The sequence below is a fragment of the Magnolia sinica genome, chromosome 18 (assembly GCF_029962835.1).
Source record: "Magnolia sinica isolate HGM2019 chromosome 18, MsV1, whole genome shotgun sequence".
Lineage (NCBI taxonomy): Eukaryota > Viridiplantae > Streptophyta > Magnoliopsida > Magnoliales > Magnoliaceae > Magnolia > Magnolia sinica.
This window is the reverse complement of record NC_080590.1, coordinates 33386801-33411235: the sequence shown is the minus strand read 5'-3', so window position 1 is coordinate 33411235 and position 24435 is coordinate 33386801. Positions and strand designations below refer to the sequence as shown.

The following is a 24435-nucleotide window of genomic DNA, read 5'->3' as shown; positions in this document are numbered from 1 at the left end:
CAACATGTCAAGATCTCCTACAATCCTACGTGTGCCAAGGCGCGACAATTAATGAAGTCCACTTGTGATTTCGAGCTTTCGTTGAAACTTCTTCAACATCCGTCGGGGAAGAGATTGTCCCCTTGATCATTAAAGCCCCTGCAATTGGTGGCGATATATTGCCTCTTTGCTCAACATGTGGTTGATCCTCCCGATCTCCTTCAACGTAAAACTCCCCTCCTCCCCAGCTACATGTTGGCGGTGGAAAGCATTAGCTCCCTTTCCATAGTCGCGCAATGCATAGTACCAATCCCCTCACCATTCCCTTCGTCTAAGACTTCATCTACCCCCATCCTTTGAAGAGTGTTGCAACGCATGTCTCTGATAAGTTCCGGTACTCCAGCAGATTCCTCCCCTTATGTTTTATCTTCCTTTTCAGCTATCGCTTCCATCTCTAGCAGGTCTATCTCCAACGTCAACCCACCATTTGTGTTTACCTTAAGGATGACATCTCGCACCTAGAGTTCGACATGGAGATCCAGCAATTTGAACCACACCTACTCTCCAAGCACCAACCAAGCTTCACCTGCACATCCCTCTTACTAAGTTGTCCTTGGACATCCCCCCTAATAAGATAATCCTATTGATGTCTTCTTCTGGCTCTAGCATTAGAAGAATTTCCATTTGATTCAGTCTCTTTAGAACCCCTTTTTCTCTCCCCACCCCCCAATTTTTGTCCAGCCACGCTTCTACCGCCGACAAGGGAGTGCCATGTCTTGTGGAGAGAACCACCAATCTTAGGAGAAACTCCTCCTTATGGACTTTCTGGATCCACATCGTCGGTCTATCAACCTCCTAGGTGGTCCAAATGTCAACCTTTTCCACTTATGGGCCTCTCCTTACACACTTCATGTTCTTCTTATCTTGCTTCCTCCCCACTAGCCTCAACTACCTCCCTCCTGTCTCCACCAAGCGATGGTTGAAGCTCTACCATTGCTTTCTCCATACAACCCTCTCCTTCCTCATTTTCCTTCTCTAGAACCCAAATTCCTATTGTTGCCCTACCCTTTGTTATGCCATAAATAGAATGGAAGTCATCATCATCATCTACGCCTTATCCCAACTAATTGGGGTAGGCTACAAGAACCCTATTCTCATCATATCACTCTATCCAGGACCACATCCTCAGTTAAATCTGGTCACCAAAAATTTTCTTACTACCTCTATCCACTCCCAGTACCCAAGTATCCAACTCTTTTAGCCAGCTTTTTAAAGGATCTTGGTATCCTTGTTTTCAAGTGAAGATTCCATTTCAACTATAGATTTAACTTAATCAATGCCTAAGCTAGTGACAAAACAATATCAAGGTTCTAGCTCACACTATTAGATGCAAGTGATGCAAAAATAATACTAAATATGGAACATTAAAAAAAAAAATAAATAAAAAAAAAGCAGCCATGCATCGATGATAGATTGATAACTATTGAAAGCATAGAATGACTTTGAGGGTGCATTTAAATAATCTAAGTTAACAAAAATCAGTCCTAGAGAGAAAAGGTAGCACCTTCACTCACTTCTGGCTTTCCATGAAGTTTCATCATAGTAGGGATAGATGGTCCATATACATCAGCATCAAGCAAGCCCACCTCCAGTTGACATGTCTTCGCAAGTGCAACAGCCAAATTAACTGCATATCCCAAAAAGAATTACCCTAACACCCCATAAGAGCACATTGCAAGCAAGAACATAACATGCAGAAGTACAACTAAATCTGTGTGTGCGCGCGCGTGTGCATGAATAAACGCATGCCAAAAGGCGTGCACCAAAAATCTCCATTTTGAGGGAAAAACTCTAGTACTTTGAGCTGTCCCAAAAGAAGTAAGCTTACAAAATTGAACAAAGAAAATAAAAATTGTGGAATTGGAATGTGTCATTTTCATGTTTCACATTGGTTTTTGCAGACCCATTTGGCTAAAAATGTCCCTTTTGCCCATTAATCATCCATTCAATTATAACCTACAAACCAAAATATGAGAGAGAGCAGTCACCCAATTCGCCAATACAACTTTGGAATAAACTTGTTAGTTTTTTAATCAAGACATAAGAATGTTTATCCTGAATAAAACATCAAACCCTGAGTTCACAACTTTGTAGAACCTATTAACATAAAGAAAAAATAAATTAATTAATAATTTTTAAAAAAGTTTGCATCAATAGGTCAAGAATTGCCATTCCAAACAAGCCCATAAACCAAATATGAGAAAAACAGGGGAAAAATCACTGCCATAGCCTAGAAATAGCTTATTTAATTCAAAGGGAAATGTTTGTGAATACAGGGTGTATATTGCGAGTCAATCTATACCAATATCCCACCATCCAGTTTGAAACATGTATTATTCCCACCCACCATTATGTTGTGTGTGACCCTATTTGGCATAGAAACTGAGAAGATGACGGATCAGGACAAAGGATTAGGGGAAAAGGGGAGAGCAGGAGATTTCTGCTCTGACGATCTGATCCGGGAAAATCAGATTCAAAACACAGACAAGGGAGATTAGACTCTGATACCTTCGAGACAGAAGCGAGTCCCTCAAATCAAAAGTGGGCGAAAAGATGTGGCAAGCTATGCCACACTCTTTGTTAGGGGTTTCCCGGAAGGCTGGCTACCTATCAACTTCTCCAGAGTCTTCGGTAGAGCTGGAGTAGTGATGGATGTAGTGCTGCCTAGAAACAAGGCGAATGGATCTATTCGGGCTTTTGCATTGGTTAGGATGAGTTCGGAAAAAGAGTTAATGCAGGCGATTAAAACCCTTCATGGTGAAAGTTTCGGGGGACAAAAAATGCTGGTTCAGCGGGCGAGATTCGGTCCTGAACTCAAACACAAACGCGTTAATGTTTCGGAGCACCCAAATCCAAAACGGACACCGTTTAAAGCAGTGCAGAGTTTTCCCCCATCGAAATATCAGCCAGGAATTACCTCCTTTAAGGAGGTGTTACTCCAACCTTCAGGGATTTCTAACCCTGACCAGGAAGCTATTCGTAGGGGTGATAAGGGTACAACAAAGGAGAGAGGAAGAAAAGAGGTCCAACATATTCAGGTCGATGATTTAACAGTTCAGCTGAACCAACAATCTTACAACAAATCCAAGAAGATGCTAAGGGATTCGGTGGTGGTCGTGACCAAAGAGAAAGTTTCCAAATCATCAGTAATGCAGTGGCTAGAGGAAATTGGAGGGATGCCAGCGAAATCTTATTCCATTTCTCCAATAGGCTTCAACGAGCTCTGGATGAAGCTGCCGCTCGGCTACAATACAGACTTCCTGATGATGGCAGGGGTGCTGCATACAAATGGCCCAGTTACAAGTATTTTGAGATGGGAGGAATTTTCCGCTTTCGGCTATGAAGATATCTGGATTTTGATATGGTCGGTCCCGCTAGAATTGTGGAACGAAGATTTCTTCCACATCATCGCTTCTCGTTTGGGAGATTTCATCGAGCTAGATCCCAAAACCAAGTTAGGCGAAGAGTTGGGGATCATCAGAGCTCGGATCAGGAAAAAGAAAGGGACGCCGCTACCACCATTCATCAAGGTATTTGCTGAGGAGAGGCAGCTGATCCTGCCGATTCAACAGGAGGGTAATAACGACCCCATCCCTAGATGGGGAGACCTTTGGAGATCCATAGAGAAGTTCCCATCTAGTTTGGGAGTTCGCGCTCATCAACCTATGGAAGAAGGCTCATGCCCTCAGTATTCCGCAAGACCACTGCATAGTCGAGAGGTATCGCTCCAATGCTCAAGCAGACTACCGAATAATCGTTTTGGCATGCATCGTCACTTCAGCCCTGGTTATGAACACGTGGCGATGATTGAGCCAGATGATCAGGATCAAGACCGGCCTTTGTTTGACACGCGTTCGGAAGTTACAGCAGGTACTCCTTTTTTGCATCGTAAGGAGGCGATGTCTAATTGCTCTCGAGATCTCTGCGCCTCTTTACATCGAGACGCTATGCATGGCAGTCCAGGGACATTAGTTGGCGACGATCGGGAGACGCCACGTACCAACCTCAGGAGCAACGCTGCACCTGCTACCGCCAAGACACACCATCCTCTTGCATGTTGCGCTGGCAACGATTGCGAGGCTCGGACTGACTCCTTTAGCCTCGGAGCTTGCTTAGGGTGTCATGATAGCAACGATCGTCAGGATCGGTCTGACAGGGCGAGCTTCGGACCCTGCCTCGGGAAGCTAACGGACGGTCCAGTGCCTGTGAAAGCCTCATCGTTAAATCTCAGCCTTTCTTTACGAGTGGACCCCCTCTCCGAACTTAACCCGGCGCCTAAGGACATTGTATCGTCTGCATCGAGCCGATCAGCGACAATGCAACCTTTCACGGAGAGAGAAGATCTTCTCGAACCGAATACGGAATACATATCGCAATCTTCGGAATGGGGAGACTCTTCAGATATAGGCTCTATTCATTCATCTCATTGCTCCGATGCTCGAGATCAGGCCATTGTTTCCTTATTTCAAGAGGATGCTGGGAATTGCTCCTTGGATGACGAGTCTCAAGGAATTCTAGAAGCAGAACCTTTACAAATGAGGGTGGGGACAGTCACAGTCAATATGCGGTCCAAGCTGGGAACTGAAGATTAGAAGGCTCAAATAGCCAACTGCATCCATAAGAAAAGATGGTTAAGGGATGCTCTTAGTCATGTCGGAAGGTTGATTGGTCACTCTTTCGGAGATAATCCGGAAGACTTCATAGCATTATTTCAATGTATCGAGATGCGCGGCCGGCCCCTTTCAACGTCAATTTCTCCGAGGAAACTTCACGCCAGGACAAGCTACAACAGGGAACTCCACAGTCTCTTATCCAACCCAAATACAATCCCTGCAAATGATAAAGGAATGGCCATAGGAGATCGAAGGAGTAGATTGGTTTCCTAAATGATTATAATATCTTGGAATGTTAGAGGGGTGGGGTCCAGGCAAAAGAGAAGTCTGATTAAAGACATCTGTGCCACAAGCAAAGCGGACATTATCTGCTTGCAGGAAACCAAGGTTCAGTCCTTCAGCGATATCCTTCTCAGATCTCTGTGGAAGGTGAAAGATGGGTCTTGGGAGGCTTTGAATGCTAAAGGAAGAGCGGGCAGCATGCAATTGGTGTGGAACTCAGCTGTCTGGTCCCTTGATCAGAGTTGGGTTGGAGAATTTTCGGTGTCGGCTGTCCTTTCAGAGGTTAGTTCTGATCGTTGTTTTCTGATTTCCTCTATGTATGGCCCTAATCAAGCAGACAAAAGGAATGCCTTCTGGGAAGAGCTGAATGACGCTAGACAGAAATTCAACGGGCCGTGGTGCATAGGAGGAGATTTTAACACTACTCAATACTCGGAGGAGAAATCTAATGGGGGTAGAGTGAAAGCAGGTATGAGATCCTTCTAGCAATGGATTGACGTTCATGCTTTGATAGATCTTCCTCTCCTGGGAGCCATATTTACATGGTCGAATGGTAGAGCCAACCCAATTCTTGCGAGATTGGACAGTTTCTTAGTTTCGACGGAATGGATTGAAGCCTTTCCTCACACCTCTCAATCTTCTCTTCCAAGACCCACATCAAATCACTGGCCGATTAAACTCTCCATGATCAAAGATAACTGGGGGCCTAAACCATTCAGGTTTGAGATCTCCTAGCTGAAGATTGAGGGCTTCCAGCAACTAATAAAAGATTGGTGGGCAGGTTTTGTAGTTGGTGGTTTTGCTGGTTTCAGAATTTTTAAGAAATTGAAACTCTTTAAAGATAAGATTAAAGTGTGGAAATCCACTCATCTCCATGCTAGAGACTGGGAAATAGAAGACTTGTTGGCAGAATTGCAGGCGCTCGATTTTGCTGCTGAAACTTATCTTCTGTCTGTTGAATCTTGGAATAGAAGGGCTCAATTAATTCATAAATATTCATCCAGGGTGAGCGAAGATGAGATTTCGTGGAAGCAGAAATCATGGTATAAATGGATTTCAGAAGGAGATAAAAATACAAAAATTTTTCACTTCATGGCCAGCGCGCGTGCTAGAGTAAACAGGATCAATTCTTTACAGATCAATGGTGTTCGTACCGAGGATCATCAACTCATATCTGATGAGATTATTGGATACTTCAGCAACTTATTACGCAAAGAAGGATGGAACAGACCAAAGCTTGATCTTCTTCAATTCGATCAGATCTCAGCAGAAGAAGCGTCTTCTCTTAAAGCCAAATTCTCGATTGAGGAAGTTAAAGAAGCAGTGATAGCTATGGAAGGAGACAAAGCTCTAGGACCTGATGGGTTCCCGGTTGCTTTCTTTCAGTTTTTTTGGGGCTCAGTGCAAGGAGACATCATGGAATTCATGTCAAAGTTTTATGTCAGGGGTCAGCTTTCCAGGGAACTTGGAGCATCCTTCATTGCTCTCCTTCCTAAAATTCCGGGTGCTGATTCTTTGAAAGACTTTAGGTCAATAAGCCTTCTGGGCGGCCCGTACAAGATTTTGGCTAAAGTCCTAGCGTCAAGGATGAAAAAGGTTATGGGTAAGATAATTTCTGAAAATCAAAGTGCTTTTCTTTCGGGAAGACAGATTATTGATAGTGCTCTAATAGCCAATGAGTGTCTTCATTCAAGTCAAAAATCGATTTCCAAATCTCTGCTGTGCAAATTAGATCTTGAAAAGGCCTATGACCATGTCGACTGGGATTTTCTTTTATACAAGCTTCAGAGGATGGGTTTTGGGGCTAAATGGCGGCTTTGGATTAAGGAATGCATGAGCTCAGCTATGTTCTCGATCATCCTCAATGGTTCTCCAAAAGGCTTCTTTGGATGTTCTCGGGGCCTTCGCCAAGGGGATCCTCTATCTCCCCTCCTCTTCCTGATTGTGGGGGAGGCCCTTTCCAGAATGATGAAAAGAGGGCAAGAAGTTAGAATCATAGGGGGGTGCTTTATCAAAGGAATGAATTCTCCAATTTCTCATATTCAATTTGTAAATGATACACTTCTCTTCTGTAAAGCCAACTAGGAAAAAATTAGCAACTTGCGCACGACCATCTGTTGTTTTGAGGCGGTATCGGGTCTCAGAGTCAACCTCTCTAAGTCAAAGATGTTCGGTGTTAATATGGAAGAAGTAGAGACGGCTCTTTTTGCGGATCTTTTCGATTGCCCGACGGGAGTCCTTTCGACCACTTTTGTTGGCCTTCCCTTATGCTTTGAAAAGCCTCCAAAGTGTCTATGAGACAAAGTCATTGCCAGATTTGAGCATTTTCTTGCTAGATGGAAATGCAAGTATCTATCCTTGGGGGGTCGTCTCACCATGATTAAAGCAGTCCTTTCCAACTTACCATTATACTTCATGTCTTTGTTCAAATGTCCGAATGCGATCCTAGACAAGCTTGAAAGACTTAGATGTGATTTTCTTTGGCATGGCAATGTAGACAGGAAGAAATTCCATTTGGTGAATTGGAAGACGGTGCGCCAACATGTTCATAAGGGTGGTGCAAGTGTTAGAGATCTCAGGAGTATGAACCGGGCCCTCTTAGGCAAGTGGATTTGGAGACTTGGTGTTGAGTCAGGAACTCTTTGGAATTGTCTGATAAAGAGCAAATATGGTCAATCCAAAGGTGGGTGGTGGTCAGGAGAAAGCACAACATATAGAGCTTCGGCCCTATGGAAAGGTGTCTTAGGTATGACGAAGGAAATTCTTAAAGGCATTCGATTCTCCGTTGGCAAAGCGGATAAAATTATGTTTTGGGAAGATATCTGGATGGGTGATCAAGCTCTTAAACATGCATTCCCTAACATCTATCGCCTTGCCCCAAACAGGTTTATATCGGTGGCTGACAGCTACTATATTCAAGGGAATGACATTGTTTGGAACCCGTCCATAAGAAGAAATCTCCAAGACTGAGAGATCGAAGAATATGCGGCTCTCCTATCTTGTATTGGCTCCAGTAAACTTGATCAGTCAAGTATGGATAGGTTGGTGTGGATTCCAGACAAATCGGGCTCTTTTTCGATTAAATCCCTGTATCATTTCTCTTCCACGCCTCTAGACGTTTTAGAAGAGGCAATGACAGATAAATTGTGGAAATACAAGCTGCCCCCGAAAATTGCGATGTTTGCTTGGCTGGTTGGCAAGAGGAAAGTCTTGACGATTGATAACTTGAGGAAAAAAGGTATGATAATTACCAATATATGCTTTTGTTGTATGGAGGACGCAGAATCTGTGGATCACATGTTTGTCCACTGTCCTTTCGTTTCCCAGATTTGGGCTTCCATCCTCTCCTGGTTTTATGTTTCCTGAGTTTTCACAAATTTGTCGGGACGGTTGCTAAAAGCTTGGCACGGCATCTCGCTTGGAAAGCAAAGTTCTATAATTTGGAGAATCTCCCTTATGGCAGTTTGGTGGGCGGTGTGGGAAGAGAGGAATGTGAGATGCTTTAAAGGGGAATCTAACGGGATGTAACAAGGGGAATCTAACGGGATGGGTTACATTGTGAAAAGAGTTCAGTTTTATATTTTCAAGTGGGCCTCCAATGTTATTCCTTTACAAGATTGTAATTTGCTTTTGTATGGAGTTAACTAACTCGCTATCTCAGCGGGTTGGTTTCTCCCCTATTTCGTTTCTAATTTTAATGAAAGTTACTATTGCCTCTCAAAAAAAAAAAAAAAAAGTAAGTGCTTATGTTTAATATTAAGATACATGTTTATGATTATATAAAATGGGAAATGCCCATATGTTGAATTTATTGGTCCTGCATAAAACCCACACCCCATGTCCGTGTGCAATTTACCATGGCAATAACAATCCATTGAGTCTCCTGGTGCATATCGCATGTTTATTATTTAAGCAAGTGAATGCATCTCTTTTCTTTTATGTGTAATTGAAAGTGGGTATTTTGGGCCACATATTCTTGTATTGTGCAAGCACTTTGGCAGTTAAAACCCTCGGTAATCATGTATGGCCCCTAGTTATGAATCACTTTGAATGCTATGCCTTTAACCCATATCTATAAGGGTTTGGACTTTGGTGCAGCGTATAAAGAGGGTAGGTGAACACCACTAGAGCTGGGCATGTCTAACCCGATCTGGTGGATCGACCCGATCAGACCCGATCCGACCCGTTCCGAACCGAACCAACGGCTTGGATCGGTGCAGATCGAGTAGGGTCATTTAGATTCGACAGTTTTTCAGATCAAGTTCGAATCGTGGTCAATCCGGACCGATCCGAATGGATCCAATTCGATCCGATCCGACCCGATCCGCACAATGTTCATTCAACACTATTTACTGTAATGTTGTCCACTTGAGATTGGGATATACCTCATTTTTACTTTAATATCATAAAATGATCTAGAAAAAAAGATGGACGGCATGGATGAAATAAAGACATCATGCTGGGGTCCACAGAGCACCGACTATCCACCATTGGCTGGTGGAAAGAGGAGTAGCCAGTCCCTCTGCTGTGCTCAAGGCTCAAGGTGCATCGAGCACCGAGCTACACAGAGCAGGGGAATAGGTTCTATGCCGTCCAGCTCATGGGAACTTCTCGTGAGGTCGAGTGTGTGGGCCCCACTGTGATGTGTGTCGAACATCAACACCGTGCATTTGATGGGTCCCCTTTAATTTATGGGATATCCCAAAAATTAGCGGTATATGGAACTCAGGTGAGCCATTCCATCTAAAATCATGTGAAGACATTCCTAAAACATATAAAAGCACTTGGTGGGGCCCACCTAAAATTTGGATGCATATGAAACTTAGTCTGACCCCTCATCCAAGTGGGACACACATAATGGATGGTCTGGATTTGTGACCTACACCTCGGTGGGCCCAAAAAATAATCATGATGTTTTAATGGGAGGGTAACCGTAACCCCTCGCAGGTGTACGTAAGTAGACTGGCAGGTGTACCATGCACCATGCCAGCTGCAGCGCTGGTGTATTGACGTAAGCAAGTTCTGTGGGTCCCATCATGAGGTATGTGTTATATCCAAACCGTCCATCCATTTGGCGGGCTCGTCTTAAGGCTTGAGCCGAAAAATAAGACAGATCTAAAGATCAAGTGGACCACACTGCAAAAAGCAGTGGGGGTTGAATGTTTACCATTGAAACGGAGGATTTAATCTGAACCGTACCCAACCCGATCCGACTTGGTTTCCCTGACCAAGTCGGACTCGGTTCGGGTCAGGCCAACAGTGTGACGGATCGGATCGAGTCAAAGGACCCAGACTCGGTCCCGAATCGGATCAAGTTCGGTCAGGTCATTGAAAGTTTTCGGACCGAGTCGAGTTGGACTCAATCCGGTCCGACTCAACTCGATGCCCACCTCTAAACACCACATATGCACTTGAGAAAATTCATCTTCTTCTCAGTGTACCTTTTACCGTTGGCTATCTATAACTCTTTTTTACGCATCTTCATTGCCAGAGATAGGTGTGCTGAACCTCGAACCAATCTATCTTCATATAGACCAAAGAATAGATGCGGATTCCTTTTTCACTGGCATTTGATGAAGTATCATATTCAAATTTGTCCACTCTCTTTGGTGGTGCTTCTGAATTTATGTTTACTGTGATATTGACGCATTTGTACATTGAACTGTAAGCTATCTCATTCTAAACCCATCTCCCAACATTGTCGTGGAAGGTGGGAGATTGTCGCAGACCGACTTCTCAGTGCCCATTGTGTACACTGAGTTGCGCCTGTAATCAAAACATGTGATATTCTCCTAAATAATGGCATCAAATCACCCCAATTATGACTTCTCAGAGCCAGTTGTGTACACCGAGTTGCGCCTGTAATAAAAACAAGTGATATTTCTCCTAAATAATGGCATCAAATCACCCCAATTACATGATTTCACCAGACCCATTACGCTAAGACATTTATTAAAAGAAACCATCAAATTAAGAATCGTCCGATCAAAACTCACTATTTCAAACCCATAAACTAAAATCCCGGAAAAGGAAAACACAAAGAGAGGACAAAACCCATATTCCAATCTGTCCACTCTCTTTGACGAAGATTCTGATTTTACGCATTGTGATATTGACGCATTTGTACATCGGATTTTAAGCTACCCCATTCTCATCTCCCAACACTGCCATGAAAGGCGGGAGATTGTCACAGACCAACTTCTCAGTGCCCATTGTGTTCTCTAAAGTTACGCTTGAAATTGAAACATGTGATATTTCTCCTCAATAATAACATCGAATCACCCCCAATTATACACGGTTCACCAGACCCATTAAGCTAAGACAAAATTTTGAAAAGAAAAACCATCAAATCATGTATCATCGGATAAAAACTCGCCATTTCAAACAAAACCCAGAAACCGAAATCCCAGAAAAAGAAAACCCAATTCACCTGCAGTGGTAGACTTTCCAACGCCGCCTTTCCCAGAAGCAACAGCGATAATATCTTTAACCCCCTCAATCCAAGGCCTTTTAGCACCAACTCTCTTCTCATTTGAGGCAACAGCATACCCTCTAACAAATCCCACCCTCTACACTTCAAAAATAATAATACTAGTTAAAACCAACAGCAATCCGAAAAAAAAAAGGAGAGAAAAACCGAAATTATGGCGGTTGCTACGATGCCAGCTTTCGTTGAAAAAGCCCTGGAAAATAACGGAAATTTGAAATTTCAGAAAAGGCCAGAAAGGAGGAGCGAGGATGGGTTTACCGTTACAGCGTTTGGATGGGAGAAGGACGATTTCAACAGCTGTTCTATGTGAAACGATCTCATAAAACCCATTCCAGAAAAATGTCGATCTTCCGGCAATTCTATTTTAATCGATAAAACCCTGGCCAGGGCTTTTCATCCGTCCTGTTCCGTTCCGTTCCGTTCTGGTGTGAAACGGAGCTGAACTCGTGCGACTACACACGTGCGAAAAAATCATGCTAATAAAAGACCTCGTGCCCCGTGTGAATGCCAGCAACTTTTCTAATGTGTAACAAAAGTTACCGGTGACTTTGTCACGGTTGGTGTCTGGGAGGAAAGTCACGGGTAACTTTCTCTCGACACGTGACTTTTTTACCAGAAAAATAAGTGAAAATCTTCGCGCTTGGGTCATTTTTCAAGTTACTTGTATTTAATAGTTGAAAATTTTGAAATGAAAATCATTGTAAAGAATTGCACCTACATTTCCCTCTCTCAACTTTCGTTTCCCTCTCTCAAGTCTTCTTCTCCCTCTCTTGGTCTACTTCTCCCTCTCCTATCGAGCTTCCACAAGGTAGGAAACCCCTTTTCTCTTTTTCTATTGCGTTTTTCTTTTTTTTTTTTTTGTGTGTGCTTCTGCGTTGTTGGACACAACTTGGTGAGGTGGCGTGGATAATGAAGATGATCTGTGGGGCCCACCATATTGTATTTGTTTTATCCATGCTGTCCATCTATTCTTTTGGATTGTTTTAGGGCTTAACTCCAAAAAAGAGGGATATCTAAATCTCAGGTGGACCACACTACTAAAAAGAATAATGATTGAAAGTCCACCATTAAAAAACTACTAGGGCCCACTATAATGTTTGTTTCACATCCAAGCTGTTGATTAGGTTATAAAGACCTGGATGAAGGGAACAAAACAAATATTAGTTTGATCGAAAATATTGGTGGCCCACTAAAAGTTTTTAATGGTGGGTGTTTCAATCAACATTGTTTCCAGTGAAGTAGTCCATTAGATGAACAGTCTAGATCTTCCACTTACTGTCCTCCATACCGTACATTAGTGCAAGTACCTCAATTTCTGACCTTTATGTGTCTTTTATGTGGGCTACATTGCTAGCATTTTGAAAACATGGGCCCACTTTTATCCAATCACAAAAACAAAGTTACAAGTTATCCAAACACAAAACAAAGTTACTTGTAACTAAGTTACAAGTTACATTCAAACAGAATTACCTGTAACTTACTTGCTCCTGTAAGTTAGTTACATGTTACTTTCTTGCAACTTAAAAAAGTTACAGGCATTTGGCTTATTTGTTTTTCAAATACCAGGGTAAATGATAAATACAGTGTAAATGAGCAATTATTACTTCTTTTTTTACCTGATTTGAAAAGAGGAAATGAGGTTGGAATTTTTCCTCGAAAACAGTGGCACAAAACAATATCATCTTATCAAAATTATGGTGGTGAAATTTATGAGGCCCATCACTATATATGTGTCTAATCCACACTGATCATATGTTCTACGTGCTCATTTTAGGGCATGAGCCAAAAAATGAGATAGATAGAAAGCTCAAGTGGTCCACACCACAAAAGCATGAGGAATTGAACATCTGCCGTTAAAATTTTAAATGAGCTTAGGGGCCACAAGGATGTATACCTTCCATCCAACCCATTCATAATGTCACAGAAACATGGATGAAGGGAAAATAAAAACAATAAGCTTGATCTAAAACTTCTATGGCCCCAAAGAAAAATTGAGTGGTAAGCATTTATTTCCCCATGTTTCTTGTGGTGTGGTCTACCCGAGCTTTGGATCTGCATCATTTTTGGGCTCATGCCGTAAAATGAGAGGAAAAAATAAATGGACGGTGTGGATTAAGATCATACATAACAATGGACCCCATGCATTATAATGGAAAAAAATCTTCGCCTCTCCCTAGTGCAATAGCTTTTCAAAGAAACTTCATGTCAACATCAAGTCATTGTCAAGAGGCGGCTACTGGGTGTAAATACATGGGTAAATAATATTTACCCATTTACATTGCATTCACCATTGGATTTGAAAAACAAACAAGCCCTTAGGAACCTGAATGGCACAATGGACTATAGGAAGATCACAACCGTAGAAGTCATTTCCCTCCCAGCCTTTTCTTGTACGTTTGGCTTACTTTAGTTTTGGATCAGCCTCATTTTTGGGCTCATTCCCCAACATGAGTTGGAAAAATAGATAGGCATGGTATGTAGGAACTTTCCCACGTAATAGGATTTCATTATAATACATGCCGCTATCAGAAATGATGACGCCTGGTTGAGTACTTGATTAAACAACTTTCAAACATGTGTATTTATAACTAAGTCAAACATTATTGGGTTCACGATGACCCAACTAAATGGATTTTGATTGGATCATATGCATTGATTTTCTAAGAATATCTCCCAGTGATTCAGTCATCAAGTAATTTGCTTCCCTTGGCGACTATCATATGAGATAGGGATGAGCCTACTATGATGCATGTGTTTATCCACACTACCCATCTATTTTGCTAGCTCATTTTAGTGCATGAGCCAAAAAATGAGGTAACTTTAAAGCTCAAATGGACCACATTGCAAAAACTGGTGAGGATAATGTCAGGTATGGATGAAACCTTCCTAGGGCTCACCATGATGTTTGGTTGTCATCCAAGTTATTCACAAGGTCACACTGCTTGGATGAAAGGAAAACACAAATATTAACTTGATCTAAAACTTTTGTGGTCCTAAGAAGTTTTTAATGGGTTGCATTCAATCCCCACTTTCCAATGATACGGTCCACTTGAGCTTTGAATCTACTTCAGTTTTTAGTTCATGCGCTAAAATAAGCTGGAAAAAATGAATGGACAACGTAATAAAACACATACATCATGGTGAGCCCCACAGTCCGCTCTTAAAGATATTCCTGGAGAAAACCGTGACAGACAATTTGCCTCAAGAATGTCTGTTTTCCACTGTAGTCCCACTTCTCATTTCTCATAAAAGCAAACACAGCTTTTTCATGTGATTTGCATATGTCAAATTGTATGCAGGTTGTTCTATTTAATCTTAAACCAAGGCAGCTTCAAAAGCTCAAGTTTTATGCTATGATTCTAATTTAAAATTTTGAAAAGAACTAAAAAATAAATCCCAATATAAATGATCTCCCAAAATTAATCTAACATTTTGATTACCAAAAACCATATAAAAAATATTATAGTCAAGCACGGTGAGTGCAAGATATTATAAAAAGTTTAAGCATATTTATTATTTTAAGGGTTAGTCTAAGTCAATTCAGGCCTGGATCAGATACGGGTTCCAATCCTTTCCGAGTTGGCTCAAACTGGACCCATTTAAAAAAAGTTGAGTTTAGAGATTGGGTTGGGTGTCCATGGCCTCGTAATCTAAGGCTTGGGAATTGATTTAGGGTCAACCTAACCAGAACCCAATTGATCCAACCTAAGTTTGGGTATTCCTATGTCGGGCTAGGGTTGGAAAATGTCAAACCAACATGGAATTTAATTGGATTTAGGTTGAGAAATTTTGGTCAGGTCAAGTCAAGTTGGGAACATTCACATGTATTTAAGTTGTGTGGGGTTGGGTTGTTTTAGGATTGGGCATTTAGGAATTCGAGCTGGGTTCGGACTAAACACCTGGGTTGGATTTCAGATTGAACACCTATCTAAGTATCATCTCTTGACAATATTTACATTTGGCCATCAATTCTCACGTTTGGTTTATTGGGACATAAAATTGCAATGATGACATTTTTATATTAGTTTAATGTTAAATAATTTTTATATATGTTGATGTCATTATTTGGATTTTAGATTTTTGCAGTAATTACATGGAAAACGTAATGTTTACAAATTCCTTTATTTGTCTGGAGTACATTTGCATTTAATTAACAATTTATTTGTTTGGTTAGTTAATAATAGTAAAATCACAAAGATAACCCATTTACTTTATATTGTCAGGAAAATTGGTGAAACAAACTTTTAAGATAAAATTGGCCCCAATTGCCCAACTAGACCAACTTGTACCTTTTTATTATGACTTGATGGGCTTTTGGACCCAATTGCTCTTATGCTAAGTATTCTTGAGCATGAAGATACTACAATTGGAGCAGCCATGCTTGCAAGGGAGTGATTTTGATGTAGAGTGGGCTGCAGACACTTTCATATCTAAGATGGATCAAAGAAGGCCCGATCGGAGGCAGAAGTCATCAAGACCATTAGAACCTTAAAATAGGCATATCTTGCAAGCCGGAATGGGTTACTTGACGTATCATATATGATTTTGGGGTAGGACAAGCTACTTCAACCAACCAACTTGGCCATCCATGCCGAAATTGCAAGATTTCATCAGATCAACGATCGAAAATCAATTTTCTTTCCGTTTTTACTATTTATAGTAAGTTTTAGTTTGATTATTACCCTCCATCTGTTGGGCTTTTGGAGTTGTGTCCAACCTGAAAAGTGTTTAGAAAAATTAGAAAAATAGCGGTTAAGCCACATAGTTATAGTAAGTTACGAATTTTAGGGAGTTTTAGTTGTGGTTTAATTCTGAAACTTCTTCCAAAGCTTGGTATCCTTATTTAAAGGGTTGTAAATTCGTTTTTATTATTAATCAATTTTGAATTTTATAGAGTTTATTTTATATTTTTCTTGTTCTTTTCCTTGTGGATTCAAGAAGTCTATGTGAGGAGTCCAGAAAATAATGGAATTTTGAAATTTCAGAAAAGGTAAGAAAGGAGTAGGAGCCAGGATGGGTTTACCATTACAGCGTTTGGATGGGAGAAGGACGATTTCAACAGCTGTTTTATGTGAAACGATCCCATAAAACCCATTACAGAAAAATGTCGATCTTCCGAGAATTCCATTTTAATCGATAAAACCTTGGCCAGGGCTTTTCAATCGTTCTATTCCGTTCCGTTCCGTTCTGGTGTGAAACGGAGCTGAACTCGTGCGACTACACACGTGCGAAAAAATCTTGCTAATAAAAGACCTTAGGGCCTATTTGTTTTTCAAATCCCACAGTAAATGGTAAATGCCATGTAAATGGGTAATTTTACTTTTTTAACCTGATTGGAAAAGAGGAAATGAGGTTGGAATTTCGCCTCGAAAACAGTGACACAAAACAGTATCATCTTACCAAATTTATGGTGGTAAAATTTGTGAGGCCCATCACTATATATGTGTCTGATCCACACTGATCACATGTTCTACGTGCTCATTTTAGGGCATGAGCCAAAAAATGAGATAGATACAAAGCTCGAGTGGTCCACACCACGAAAGCATGAGGAATTGAACATCTGCCATTGAAATTTTAGATGAGCCTAGGGCCCACAAGGATGTATACCTTCCATCCAACCTGTTCATAACGTCATAGAAATATGGATGAAGGGAAAACAAAAACAATAAGCTTGATCTAAAACTTCTATACCCCAAAGAAAAATTGAGTGGTAAGCATTTATTTCCCCATGTTTCTTGTGGTGTGGTCTACCCGAGCTTTGGATCTGCCTCATTTTTGGGCTCATGCCGTAAAATGAGAGGGAAAAATAAATGGACGGTGTGGATTAAGATCATACATAACAGTGGACCACATGTATTTTAATGAAAAAAAATCTTCACTTCTATATTCGAGTGCAATAGCTTTTCAAAGAAGCTTCATGTCAACATCAAGTCATTGTCAAGAGGCGGCTACTGGGTGTAAATACATGGGTAAATAATAATTACCCATTTACATTGCATTTACCGTTGGATTTGAACAACAAACAGGCCCTTAGGAACCGTTTGAATGGCACGGTGGACTATAGGAAGATCACAACAATAGTAGTCATTTCCCACCCAGCCTTTTCTTGTACGTTTGGATTACTTTAGTTTTGGATCAGCCTCATTTTTGGGCTCATTCGCCAACATGAGTTGGAAAAACAGATAGGCATGGTATGTAGGAACTTTCCCACGTAATAGGATTTCATTAATTATAACACATGCCGCTATCAGAAATGATGCTTGGTTAAGTACTTGATTAAACAACTTTCAAACATGCGTATTTATAACTAAGTCAAACTTTATTGGGTTCACGATGACCCAACTTAACGGAATTTGATTGGATCATATGCATTGATTTTATAAGAATATCTCCTAGTGATTCAGTCACCAAGTAATTTGCTTCCCTTGGCGACTATCATATGAGATAGGGATGAGCCTACTATGATGCATGTGCTTATCCACACTACCCATCTATTTTGCTAGCTCATTTTAGTGCATGAGCCAAAAAATGAGGTAACTTTAAAGCTCAAATGGACCACATTGCAAAAAACGGTGAGGATAATGCTAGCTATGGATGAAATCTTCTTAGGGCTCACCATGATGTTTGGTTGTCATCCAAGTTGTTCACAAGGTCACACTGCCTGGATGAAAGGAAAACACAAATATTAACTTGATCTAAAACTTTTGTGGTCCTAAGAAGTTTTTAATGGGTTGCATTCAATCCCCACTTTCCAATGATACGGTCCACTTGAGCTTTGAATCTACTTCATTTTTTAGTTCATGCGCTGAAATAAGCTGGAAAAAATGAATGGACAACGTAATAAAACATATACATCATGGTGAGCCCCACAGTCCGCTCTTAAAGATATTTGTCACGCTCCGAACTCGGAAACCGGGCTCACAGAATTCCCGATCGCCGAATCCGACGCCGACAACCTCCGTAGAACCCCATTTTCGGATCCCGGCACTCATTCACCAGGTTCCGATCCTGGGATACTACAAGGAGGATTTCAAATCATCAGTCTGATTCATAATGAGCATAACAAAAGCATAACCCACAAATAATAACCACAAGAACACCACCACAAAATCCACTATGATCAAAAACTTTTGAGTACAATGCGTCTGAAAGGGAAAATACAATGTAACAAAAGAAACAAAACTCCAGAAGCTCGGCTGCACACTCCAACTACGGCGAGACTATGGCTGCGACTGTGTCCTAGCGTCTCCTGCACGCATCAATCGTGCATAAGCTTATAGAAAGCTTAGAGGGTGGTGTAAGTGTGTGCACAATATAAACGTGCTCAAAATGTAAGGTCAAAGTAATGCGGAATCATGGTGATGAGCACATGAATGCAATCAGCCGTACCAAGGCTATGCGGTGCAAGATATGAATGCTATCGGCCATAACACATCCATGTGATGTGAGATGCAACTCAAGCATGCCAAACCTCATCATATATTAGTACAGTTCTCATTCTAGATAATCACCGGGGTTCAATACACTCCAAATGGCACTGTCGCTCTCCTAGCCGCACAGTCCAAGCGAGCGTAAGAAACCTTACTATCCGCCTGGCCAATAGTCTGCCAATACCTATCCGGCACGTCGATAGCGGACCCATTCGCGAGCTGGTCAAACTCAGCCTAGTATTGCCCTCTACCCTTGGGCGAGTAAGGCCACACTCCTTTCCAACCGACCACGACACAGTGGGAGACGCGGCCTCCTGGTATTCGGCCCTCATGCGCTCATATATCCACTCGGTCTCGACGTTGGAGTCATCTTCTGGTACCATCGGGTTTAGGGATTTTCACCCAGGGACATCTATGGTGTCCGTATGCTAGAACCAAATATTTTCGGTATCCAATCTCGCCATCCACGATGTGTCTGTGGAGGCTATGACCCTGATGTGGCTAGGGCATCCAGTAACTACAATCACACAAATGCAAGTGCATGAATCACACTATCAATCATGCAAGTAGTCCTGCGTGTACCATGCACTTATATGAGGCAACTCCGCCTATCAAGGAGCCTATAAACAGTCTGCTCGAAGGCATATGCTATGATCGGTCACTCCTCACATCAGGCATGCGTATGATGCGAATGATCATGAATCATGGACCTGTACTATACTAAACATGTATTAAGAAATGAGCTCAGATCAAAACGAAGATGGGCCTAGACGGCCTACACATTACAGGTATGGGCCTATTAATGGGCCTTAAGGAGAGTTATAATGCGGACATTTAACCAACATTATCCATTCAATGTGGACGTCAAACCAGCATTGCTCTCAAGGCGTGGCCCGTTGCAAAATCAATACATATACCATGGTGGAATTACACTACATTGGGCCTTATGTATGTCCTATTGGGCCTTGACCCGTGGGCCTCCAGTACATCAAATGGGCCTCATAATATGGGCCTAATACAAATCAAGGTGGGCCTCAACAAGGACCACTAATACATGAAGATGGGCCTCCACAATGGGCCTTAAATTATCTCCAAAACAGTTGGACAGTTGGATGAAACACATACATTATGATGGAGCCCACACTAATAGAGGGTGTGGTTTACAATACTTACATAAGTGGGGCCCACCAAAATGCTCATTTTTCACCCAGCCTAAGGCCCAATATAATGTTTATTTTCCACCCAACTTAAGGCCCAATATAATGTTTATTTTCCACCCAACTATTCATAGGGTCATGTGAACCAGGGTAGAGCCCACTGTAGTTTTTTTTATTTATTTATTATCCAATCTATCCATAAGGTCACGTGGGCCTGGATAGGGCCCACTGTAATATTTATTTTCCATACAAAATGGGCCCACTGAAATGTTTGTTTTCCATACAACCTGTTGATAGGTCATGTGGACCAGGGTAGGGCCCACTGGACTGGGGCCCACTGCAATGTTTATTTTCCACCCAAAGTACCGTGGGTTGGGCCCACCATTTATTTACATCGGGACGGTCAGGAGCCCACCGTAATGACTTTATTTTATTTTATTTTATTTTATTTATTTATATATATATATGGATAAATATATATTTATATATCACATGGACAGGGGGCCCACCGTGATGTGGTCCATAAATCCAGCCCGCTCATTATGTGTGTCCCACTTGGTTGAGGGTACAGACCAAGTTTCAACCGCATCCAAATTTCAGGTAGGCCCCACCAAGTGTTTTTATATGTTTAGACATGTCTTTATATGATTTTAGATGGTGTGGCCCGCCTGAGTTCCGTTTACAGCTGAGTTTTTGGATGGACGGCTGGTCCAAGGGGACCCATCAAATGCACGGTGTTGATGGTCGAAAGGAACCAAGGTGGGGCCCACTGCTGGGGCCGTGAGCCCCAGCCCGTCCGTCCGTCAGGACGTCCAGCGCGTTCTGCCAGTGGCAGCGGCTGCTGCTGCTTTTTGTTTTTTTTTTTTTGAAAAATTGTTTTTCTGCAGCTTTTCCCAGGCGGGGCCCGCTTTAGTAAGATCCACACCAACCATTGGATTCCTTGGTCCAAGGCCGACCCAAGGAGTCCAATATTCGCCCTATTTTTGGCAAATAGAAGGGTCATGGTGGATTTTAAGGGTAATACCACTAGTTCCCATGGTATGGCCCGCCAGAAAATGGGATCAGCCTCATTTTTCAGTTCAACGTCTAAAATGATCTGAGGAGAAGGATGGACGGCTTGGATTGTGTCTACACATCAAGGTAGGGCTTGCATGAGAGGCCCACCATTTTTTTTTTCCTTAAAGTATACACCCATGCCATTAACACTTTACTTGCCAACGTCCAGCGTCCAGGGACGCTGGACGGCATACATAAATATATTATTGGGGTGGGTCCCCATATCAACTCGACTCAACTCAAAGCTTGAGCTCGACTTAGCTCGAGTATTATATATTAATATTATATTATATATATTATGTAAAATATAACATATATTTATATATATATATATATAAAGCATTTGGCCCACCTAAACAATGGATGGTGTGGATCATCACTACGATAGGATGGGCCACACCGTCTAATGTAGATGGACGGGTAGATGTAACACATATTGGTGGGATTCACACCATTACAAAGGAAGAGAGAGAGATAGAAAGAGGGATATACGGTGAGATAGAGGAACCCCGCCACTATGGGCCCTCTTGATTAAATCACATACATCCAAATGGGTCCCACCAACAAGTGGGCCCTAAAATTTAAAATAATAACAAATCACCCACCTTATCTCCCTTCTTCTTGGTCCCTTAGACTCCAATGCTCCTTATCTTCAACTTTGATGGAGGTTGATGGACTCTTGATGGTGGGGATGAGAGATGAGAGGGTGTAGATGGAAGATGGAAGGTGGGCCACACTTGAGAGGGAGAGGAAGCTTGGACGTTTGAGGCTTGGGGTTGCTTGGAGATTTTGAGAAATGAGGGAGAGAAAGAAGATATGGATGGGTGAGGTGAGGTGATGGAGTGATGGGTTGGGTTGAAAAATTGTAAAAGGTGTATGGTTGTTGTTGAAATTTGGAAAAGAGGAGTGGTGAGGTGGAAAGAAGGTGGACTTTTGAAAAAAAGAGGGAATGGGTTGATGTACTTGAGGTAAGGCTTACATTAATGGTTGATTGATGGGACTAATTGCGTAGAGATTCCCTCGAAATCCGCAACGCGCGGTGTTTCTTCGGAATAAACGCTGATCAACATCTTCTTGCCTGGGTATCGGTTCGGTGCGCAAGTCACGGCGTTGGAACAGCGGCGACGACGCGGTCGCTATGATACAACTTTCGGATCAAGCCGACGTCGGTGCGCGGGACCTAGCTTAAGATCGTGCGCAAACACTGAATACGGTGCGAAGGTTGCCGAAATTTGACCGGAAGGACCGCGGAAGCTAACGGAACAGTACGGATTAGGACACGGGTCTTACAATATTCCTGGAGAAAACCGTGGCAGACAATTTGTCTCAAGAATGTCTGTTTTCCACTGTAGTCCCACTTCTCATTTCTCATAAAAGCAAACACAGCTTTTTCATGTGATTTGCATATGTCAAATTGTATGCAGGTTGTTTTGTTTAATCTTACACCAAGGCAGCTTCAAAAGCTCCAGTTTTATGCTATGATTCTAATTTAAAATTTTGAAAAGAACTTAAAAATAAATCCCAATATAAATGATCTCCCAAAATTAATCTAACATTTTGATTACCAAAAACCATATAAAAATATTATAGTCAAGCACGGTGAGTGCAAGATATTATAAAAAGTTTAAGCATATTTATTATTTTAAGGGTCAGTCTAAGTCAATTCAGGCCTGGATCAGATACGGGTTCCAATCCTTTCTGGGTTGGCTCAAGCTGGACCCATTTAAAAAAAGTTGAGTTTAGAGATTGAGTTGGGTGTCCATGGCCTCGTAATCTAAGGCTTGGGAATTGATTTAGGGTCAACCTAACCAGAACCCAATTGATCCAACCTAAGTTTGGGTATTCTTGTATCGGGCTAGGGTTGGAAAATGTCAACCCAACATGGAATTTGATTGGATTTAGGTTGAGAAATTTGGGTTAGGTCAAGCCAAGTTGGGAACAATCACATGTATTTAAGTTGCGTGGGGTTGGGTTGTTTTAGGATTGAGCATTTAGGAATTCGAGCCGGGTTCGGACTAAACACCTGGGTTGGATTTCAGATTGAACACCTATCTAAGTATCATCTCTTGACAATATTTACATTTGGCCATCAATTCTCACGTTTGGTTTATTGGGACATAAAATTGCAATGATGACATTTTTATATTAGTTTAATGTTAAATAATTTTTATATATGTTGATGTTGTTATTTGGATTTTAGATTTTTGCAGTAATTACATGGAAAACATAATGTTTACGAATTCCTTTATTCGTCTTGAGTACATTTGCATTTAATTAATAATTCATTTGTTTGGTTATTTAATAATAGTAAAATCATAAAGATAACCCATTTACTTTATATTGTTAGGAAAATCGGTGAAACAAACTTTTAAGATTAAATTGGCCCCAATTGCCCAACTAGACCAAACTGTACCTTTTTATTATGACTTAATGGGCTTTTGGACCCAATTGCTCCCATGCTAAGTATTCTCGAGCATGAAGACACTACAGCTGGAGTAGCCATGCTTGCAAGGGAGTGATTTTGATGTAGAGTGGGTTGTGGACACTTTCATATCTAAGATGGATCAGAGAAGGCCCGATCGGAGGCAGAAGTCATCAAGACCATTAGAACCTTAAAATAGGCATATCTTGCAAACCGGAATGGGTTACTTGACGTATCATATATGATTTGGGGTTACGACGAGCAACTTCAGCCAACCAACTTGGCTATCCATGCTGAAATTGCAAGATTTCATCAGATCGACGATCGAAAATCAATTTTATTTCCGTTTTTACTATTTATAGTAAGTTTTAGTTTGATTATTACCCTCCATTTGTTGGGCTTTTGGAGTTGTGTCCAACATGAAAAGTGTTTAGAAAAATTAGAAAAATAACGGTTAAGCCACATAGTTATAGTAAGTTACAAATTTTAGGGAGTTTTAGTTGTGGTTTAATTCTGAAACTTCTTCCAAAGCTTGGTATCCCTATTTAAAGGGTTGTAAATTCGTTTCTATTATCAATCAATTTTGAATTTTATAGAGTTTATTTTATATTTTTCTTGCTCTTTTCCTCGTGGATTCGAGAAGTCTATGTGAGGAGTCCAGAAAATAATGAAATTTTGAAATTTCAAAAAAGGCAAGAAAGGAGTAAGAGCCAGGATGGGTTTACCATTACAGCGTTTAGATGGGAGAAGGACGATTTCAACAGCTGTTTTATGTGAAACGATCCCATAAAAACCATTCTAGAAAAATGTCGATCTTTCGGGAATTCTATTTTAATCGATAAAACCCTGGCCAGGGCTTTTCAATCGTTTTGTTCCGTTTCGTTCCGTTTTGGTGTGAAACGGAGCTGAACTCATGCGACTACACACCTGTGAAAAAATCTTGCTA

The 24435-nt window shown here is 41.4% G+C and overlaps 1 protein-coding gene across 5 annotated transcripts in view; it reads right to left on the bottom strand.

Annotated features, from left to right (window-relative positions):
- Positions 1-11844, bottom strand: part of LOC131232995 (iron-sulfur protein required for NADH dehydrogenase, mitochondrial) — a 29626-nt gene extending 17782 nt beyond the window's left edge. For 2 of the 5 annotated variants that reach the window (XM_058229541.1, XM_058229542.1), the window contains exons 1-3: positions 11683-11844; positions 11365-11503; positions 1544-1666 (exon numbers count right to left, since the gene is read on the bottom strand). In XM_058229541.1, coding sequence (XP_058085524.1) covers positions 1544-1666; positions 11365-11503; positions 11683-11754 — 334 coding nt within the window. In that variant the 5' untranslated portion in view covers positions 11755-11844. Of the gene's footprint in view, positions 1-1543; positions 1667-11364; positions 11504-11571; positions 11647-11682 lie in introns of those variants that run through there. The other 3 variants (XM_058229544.1, XM_058229545.1, XM_058229546.1) reach the window with 3 other exon arrangements.
- Positions 11845-24435: the final 12591 nt, after the last annotated feature.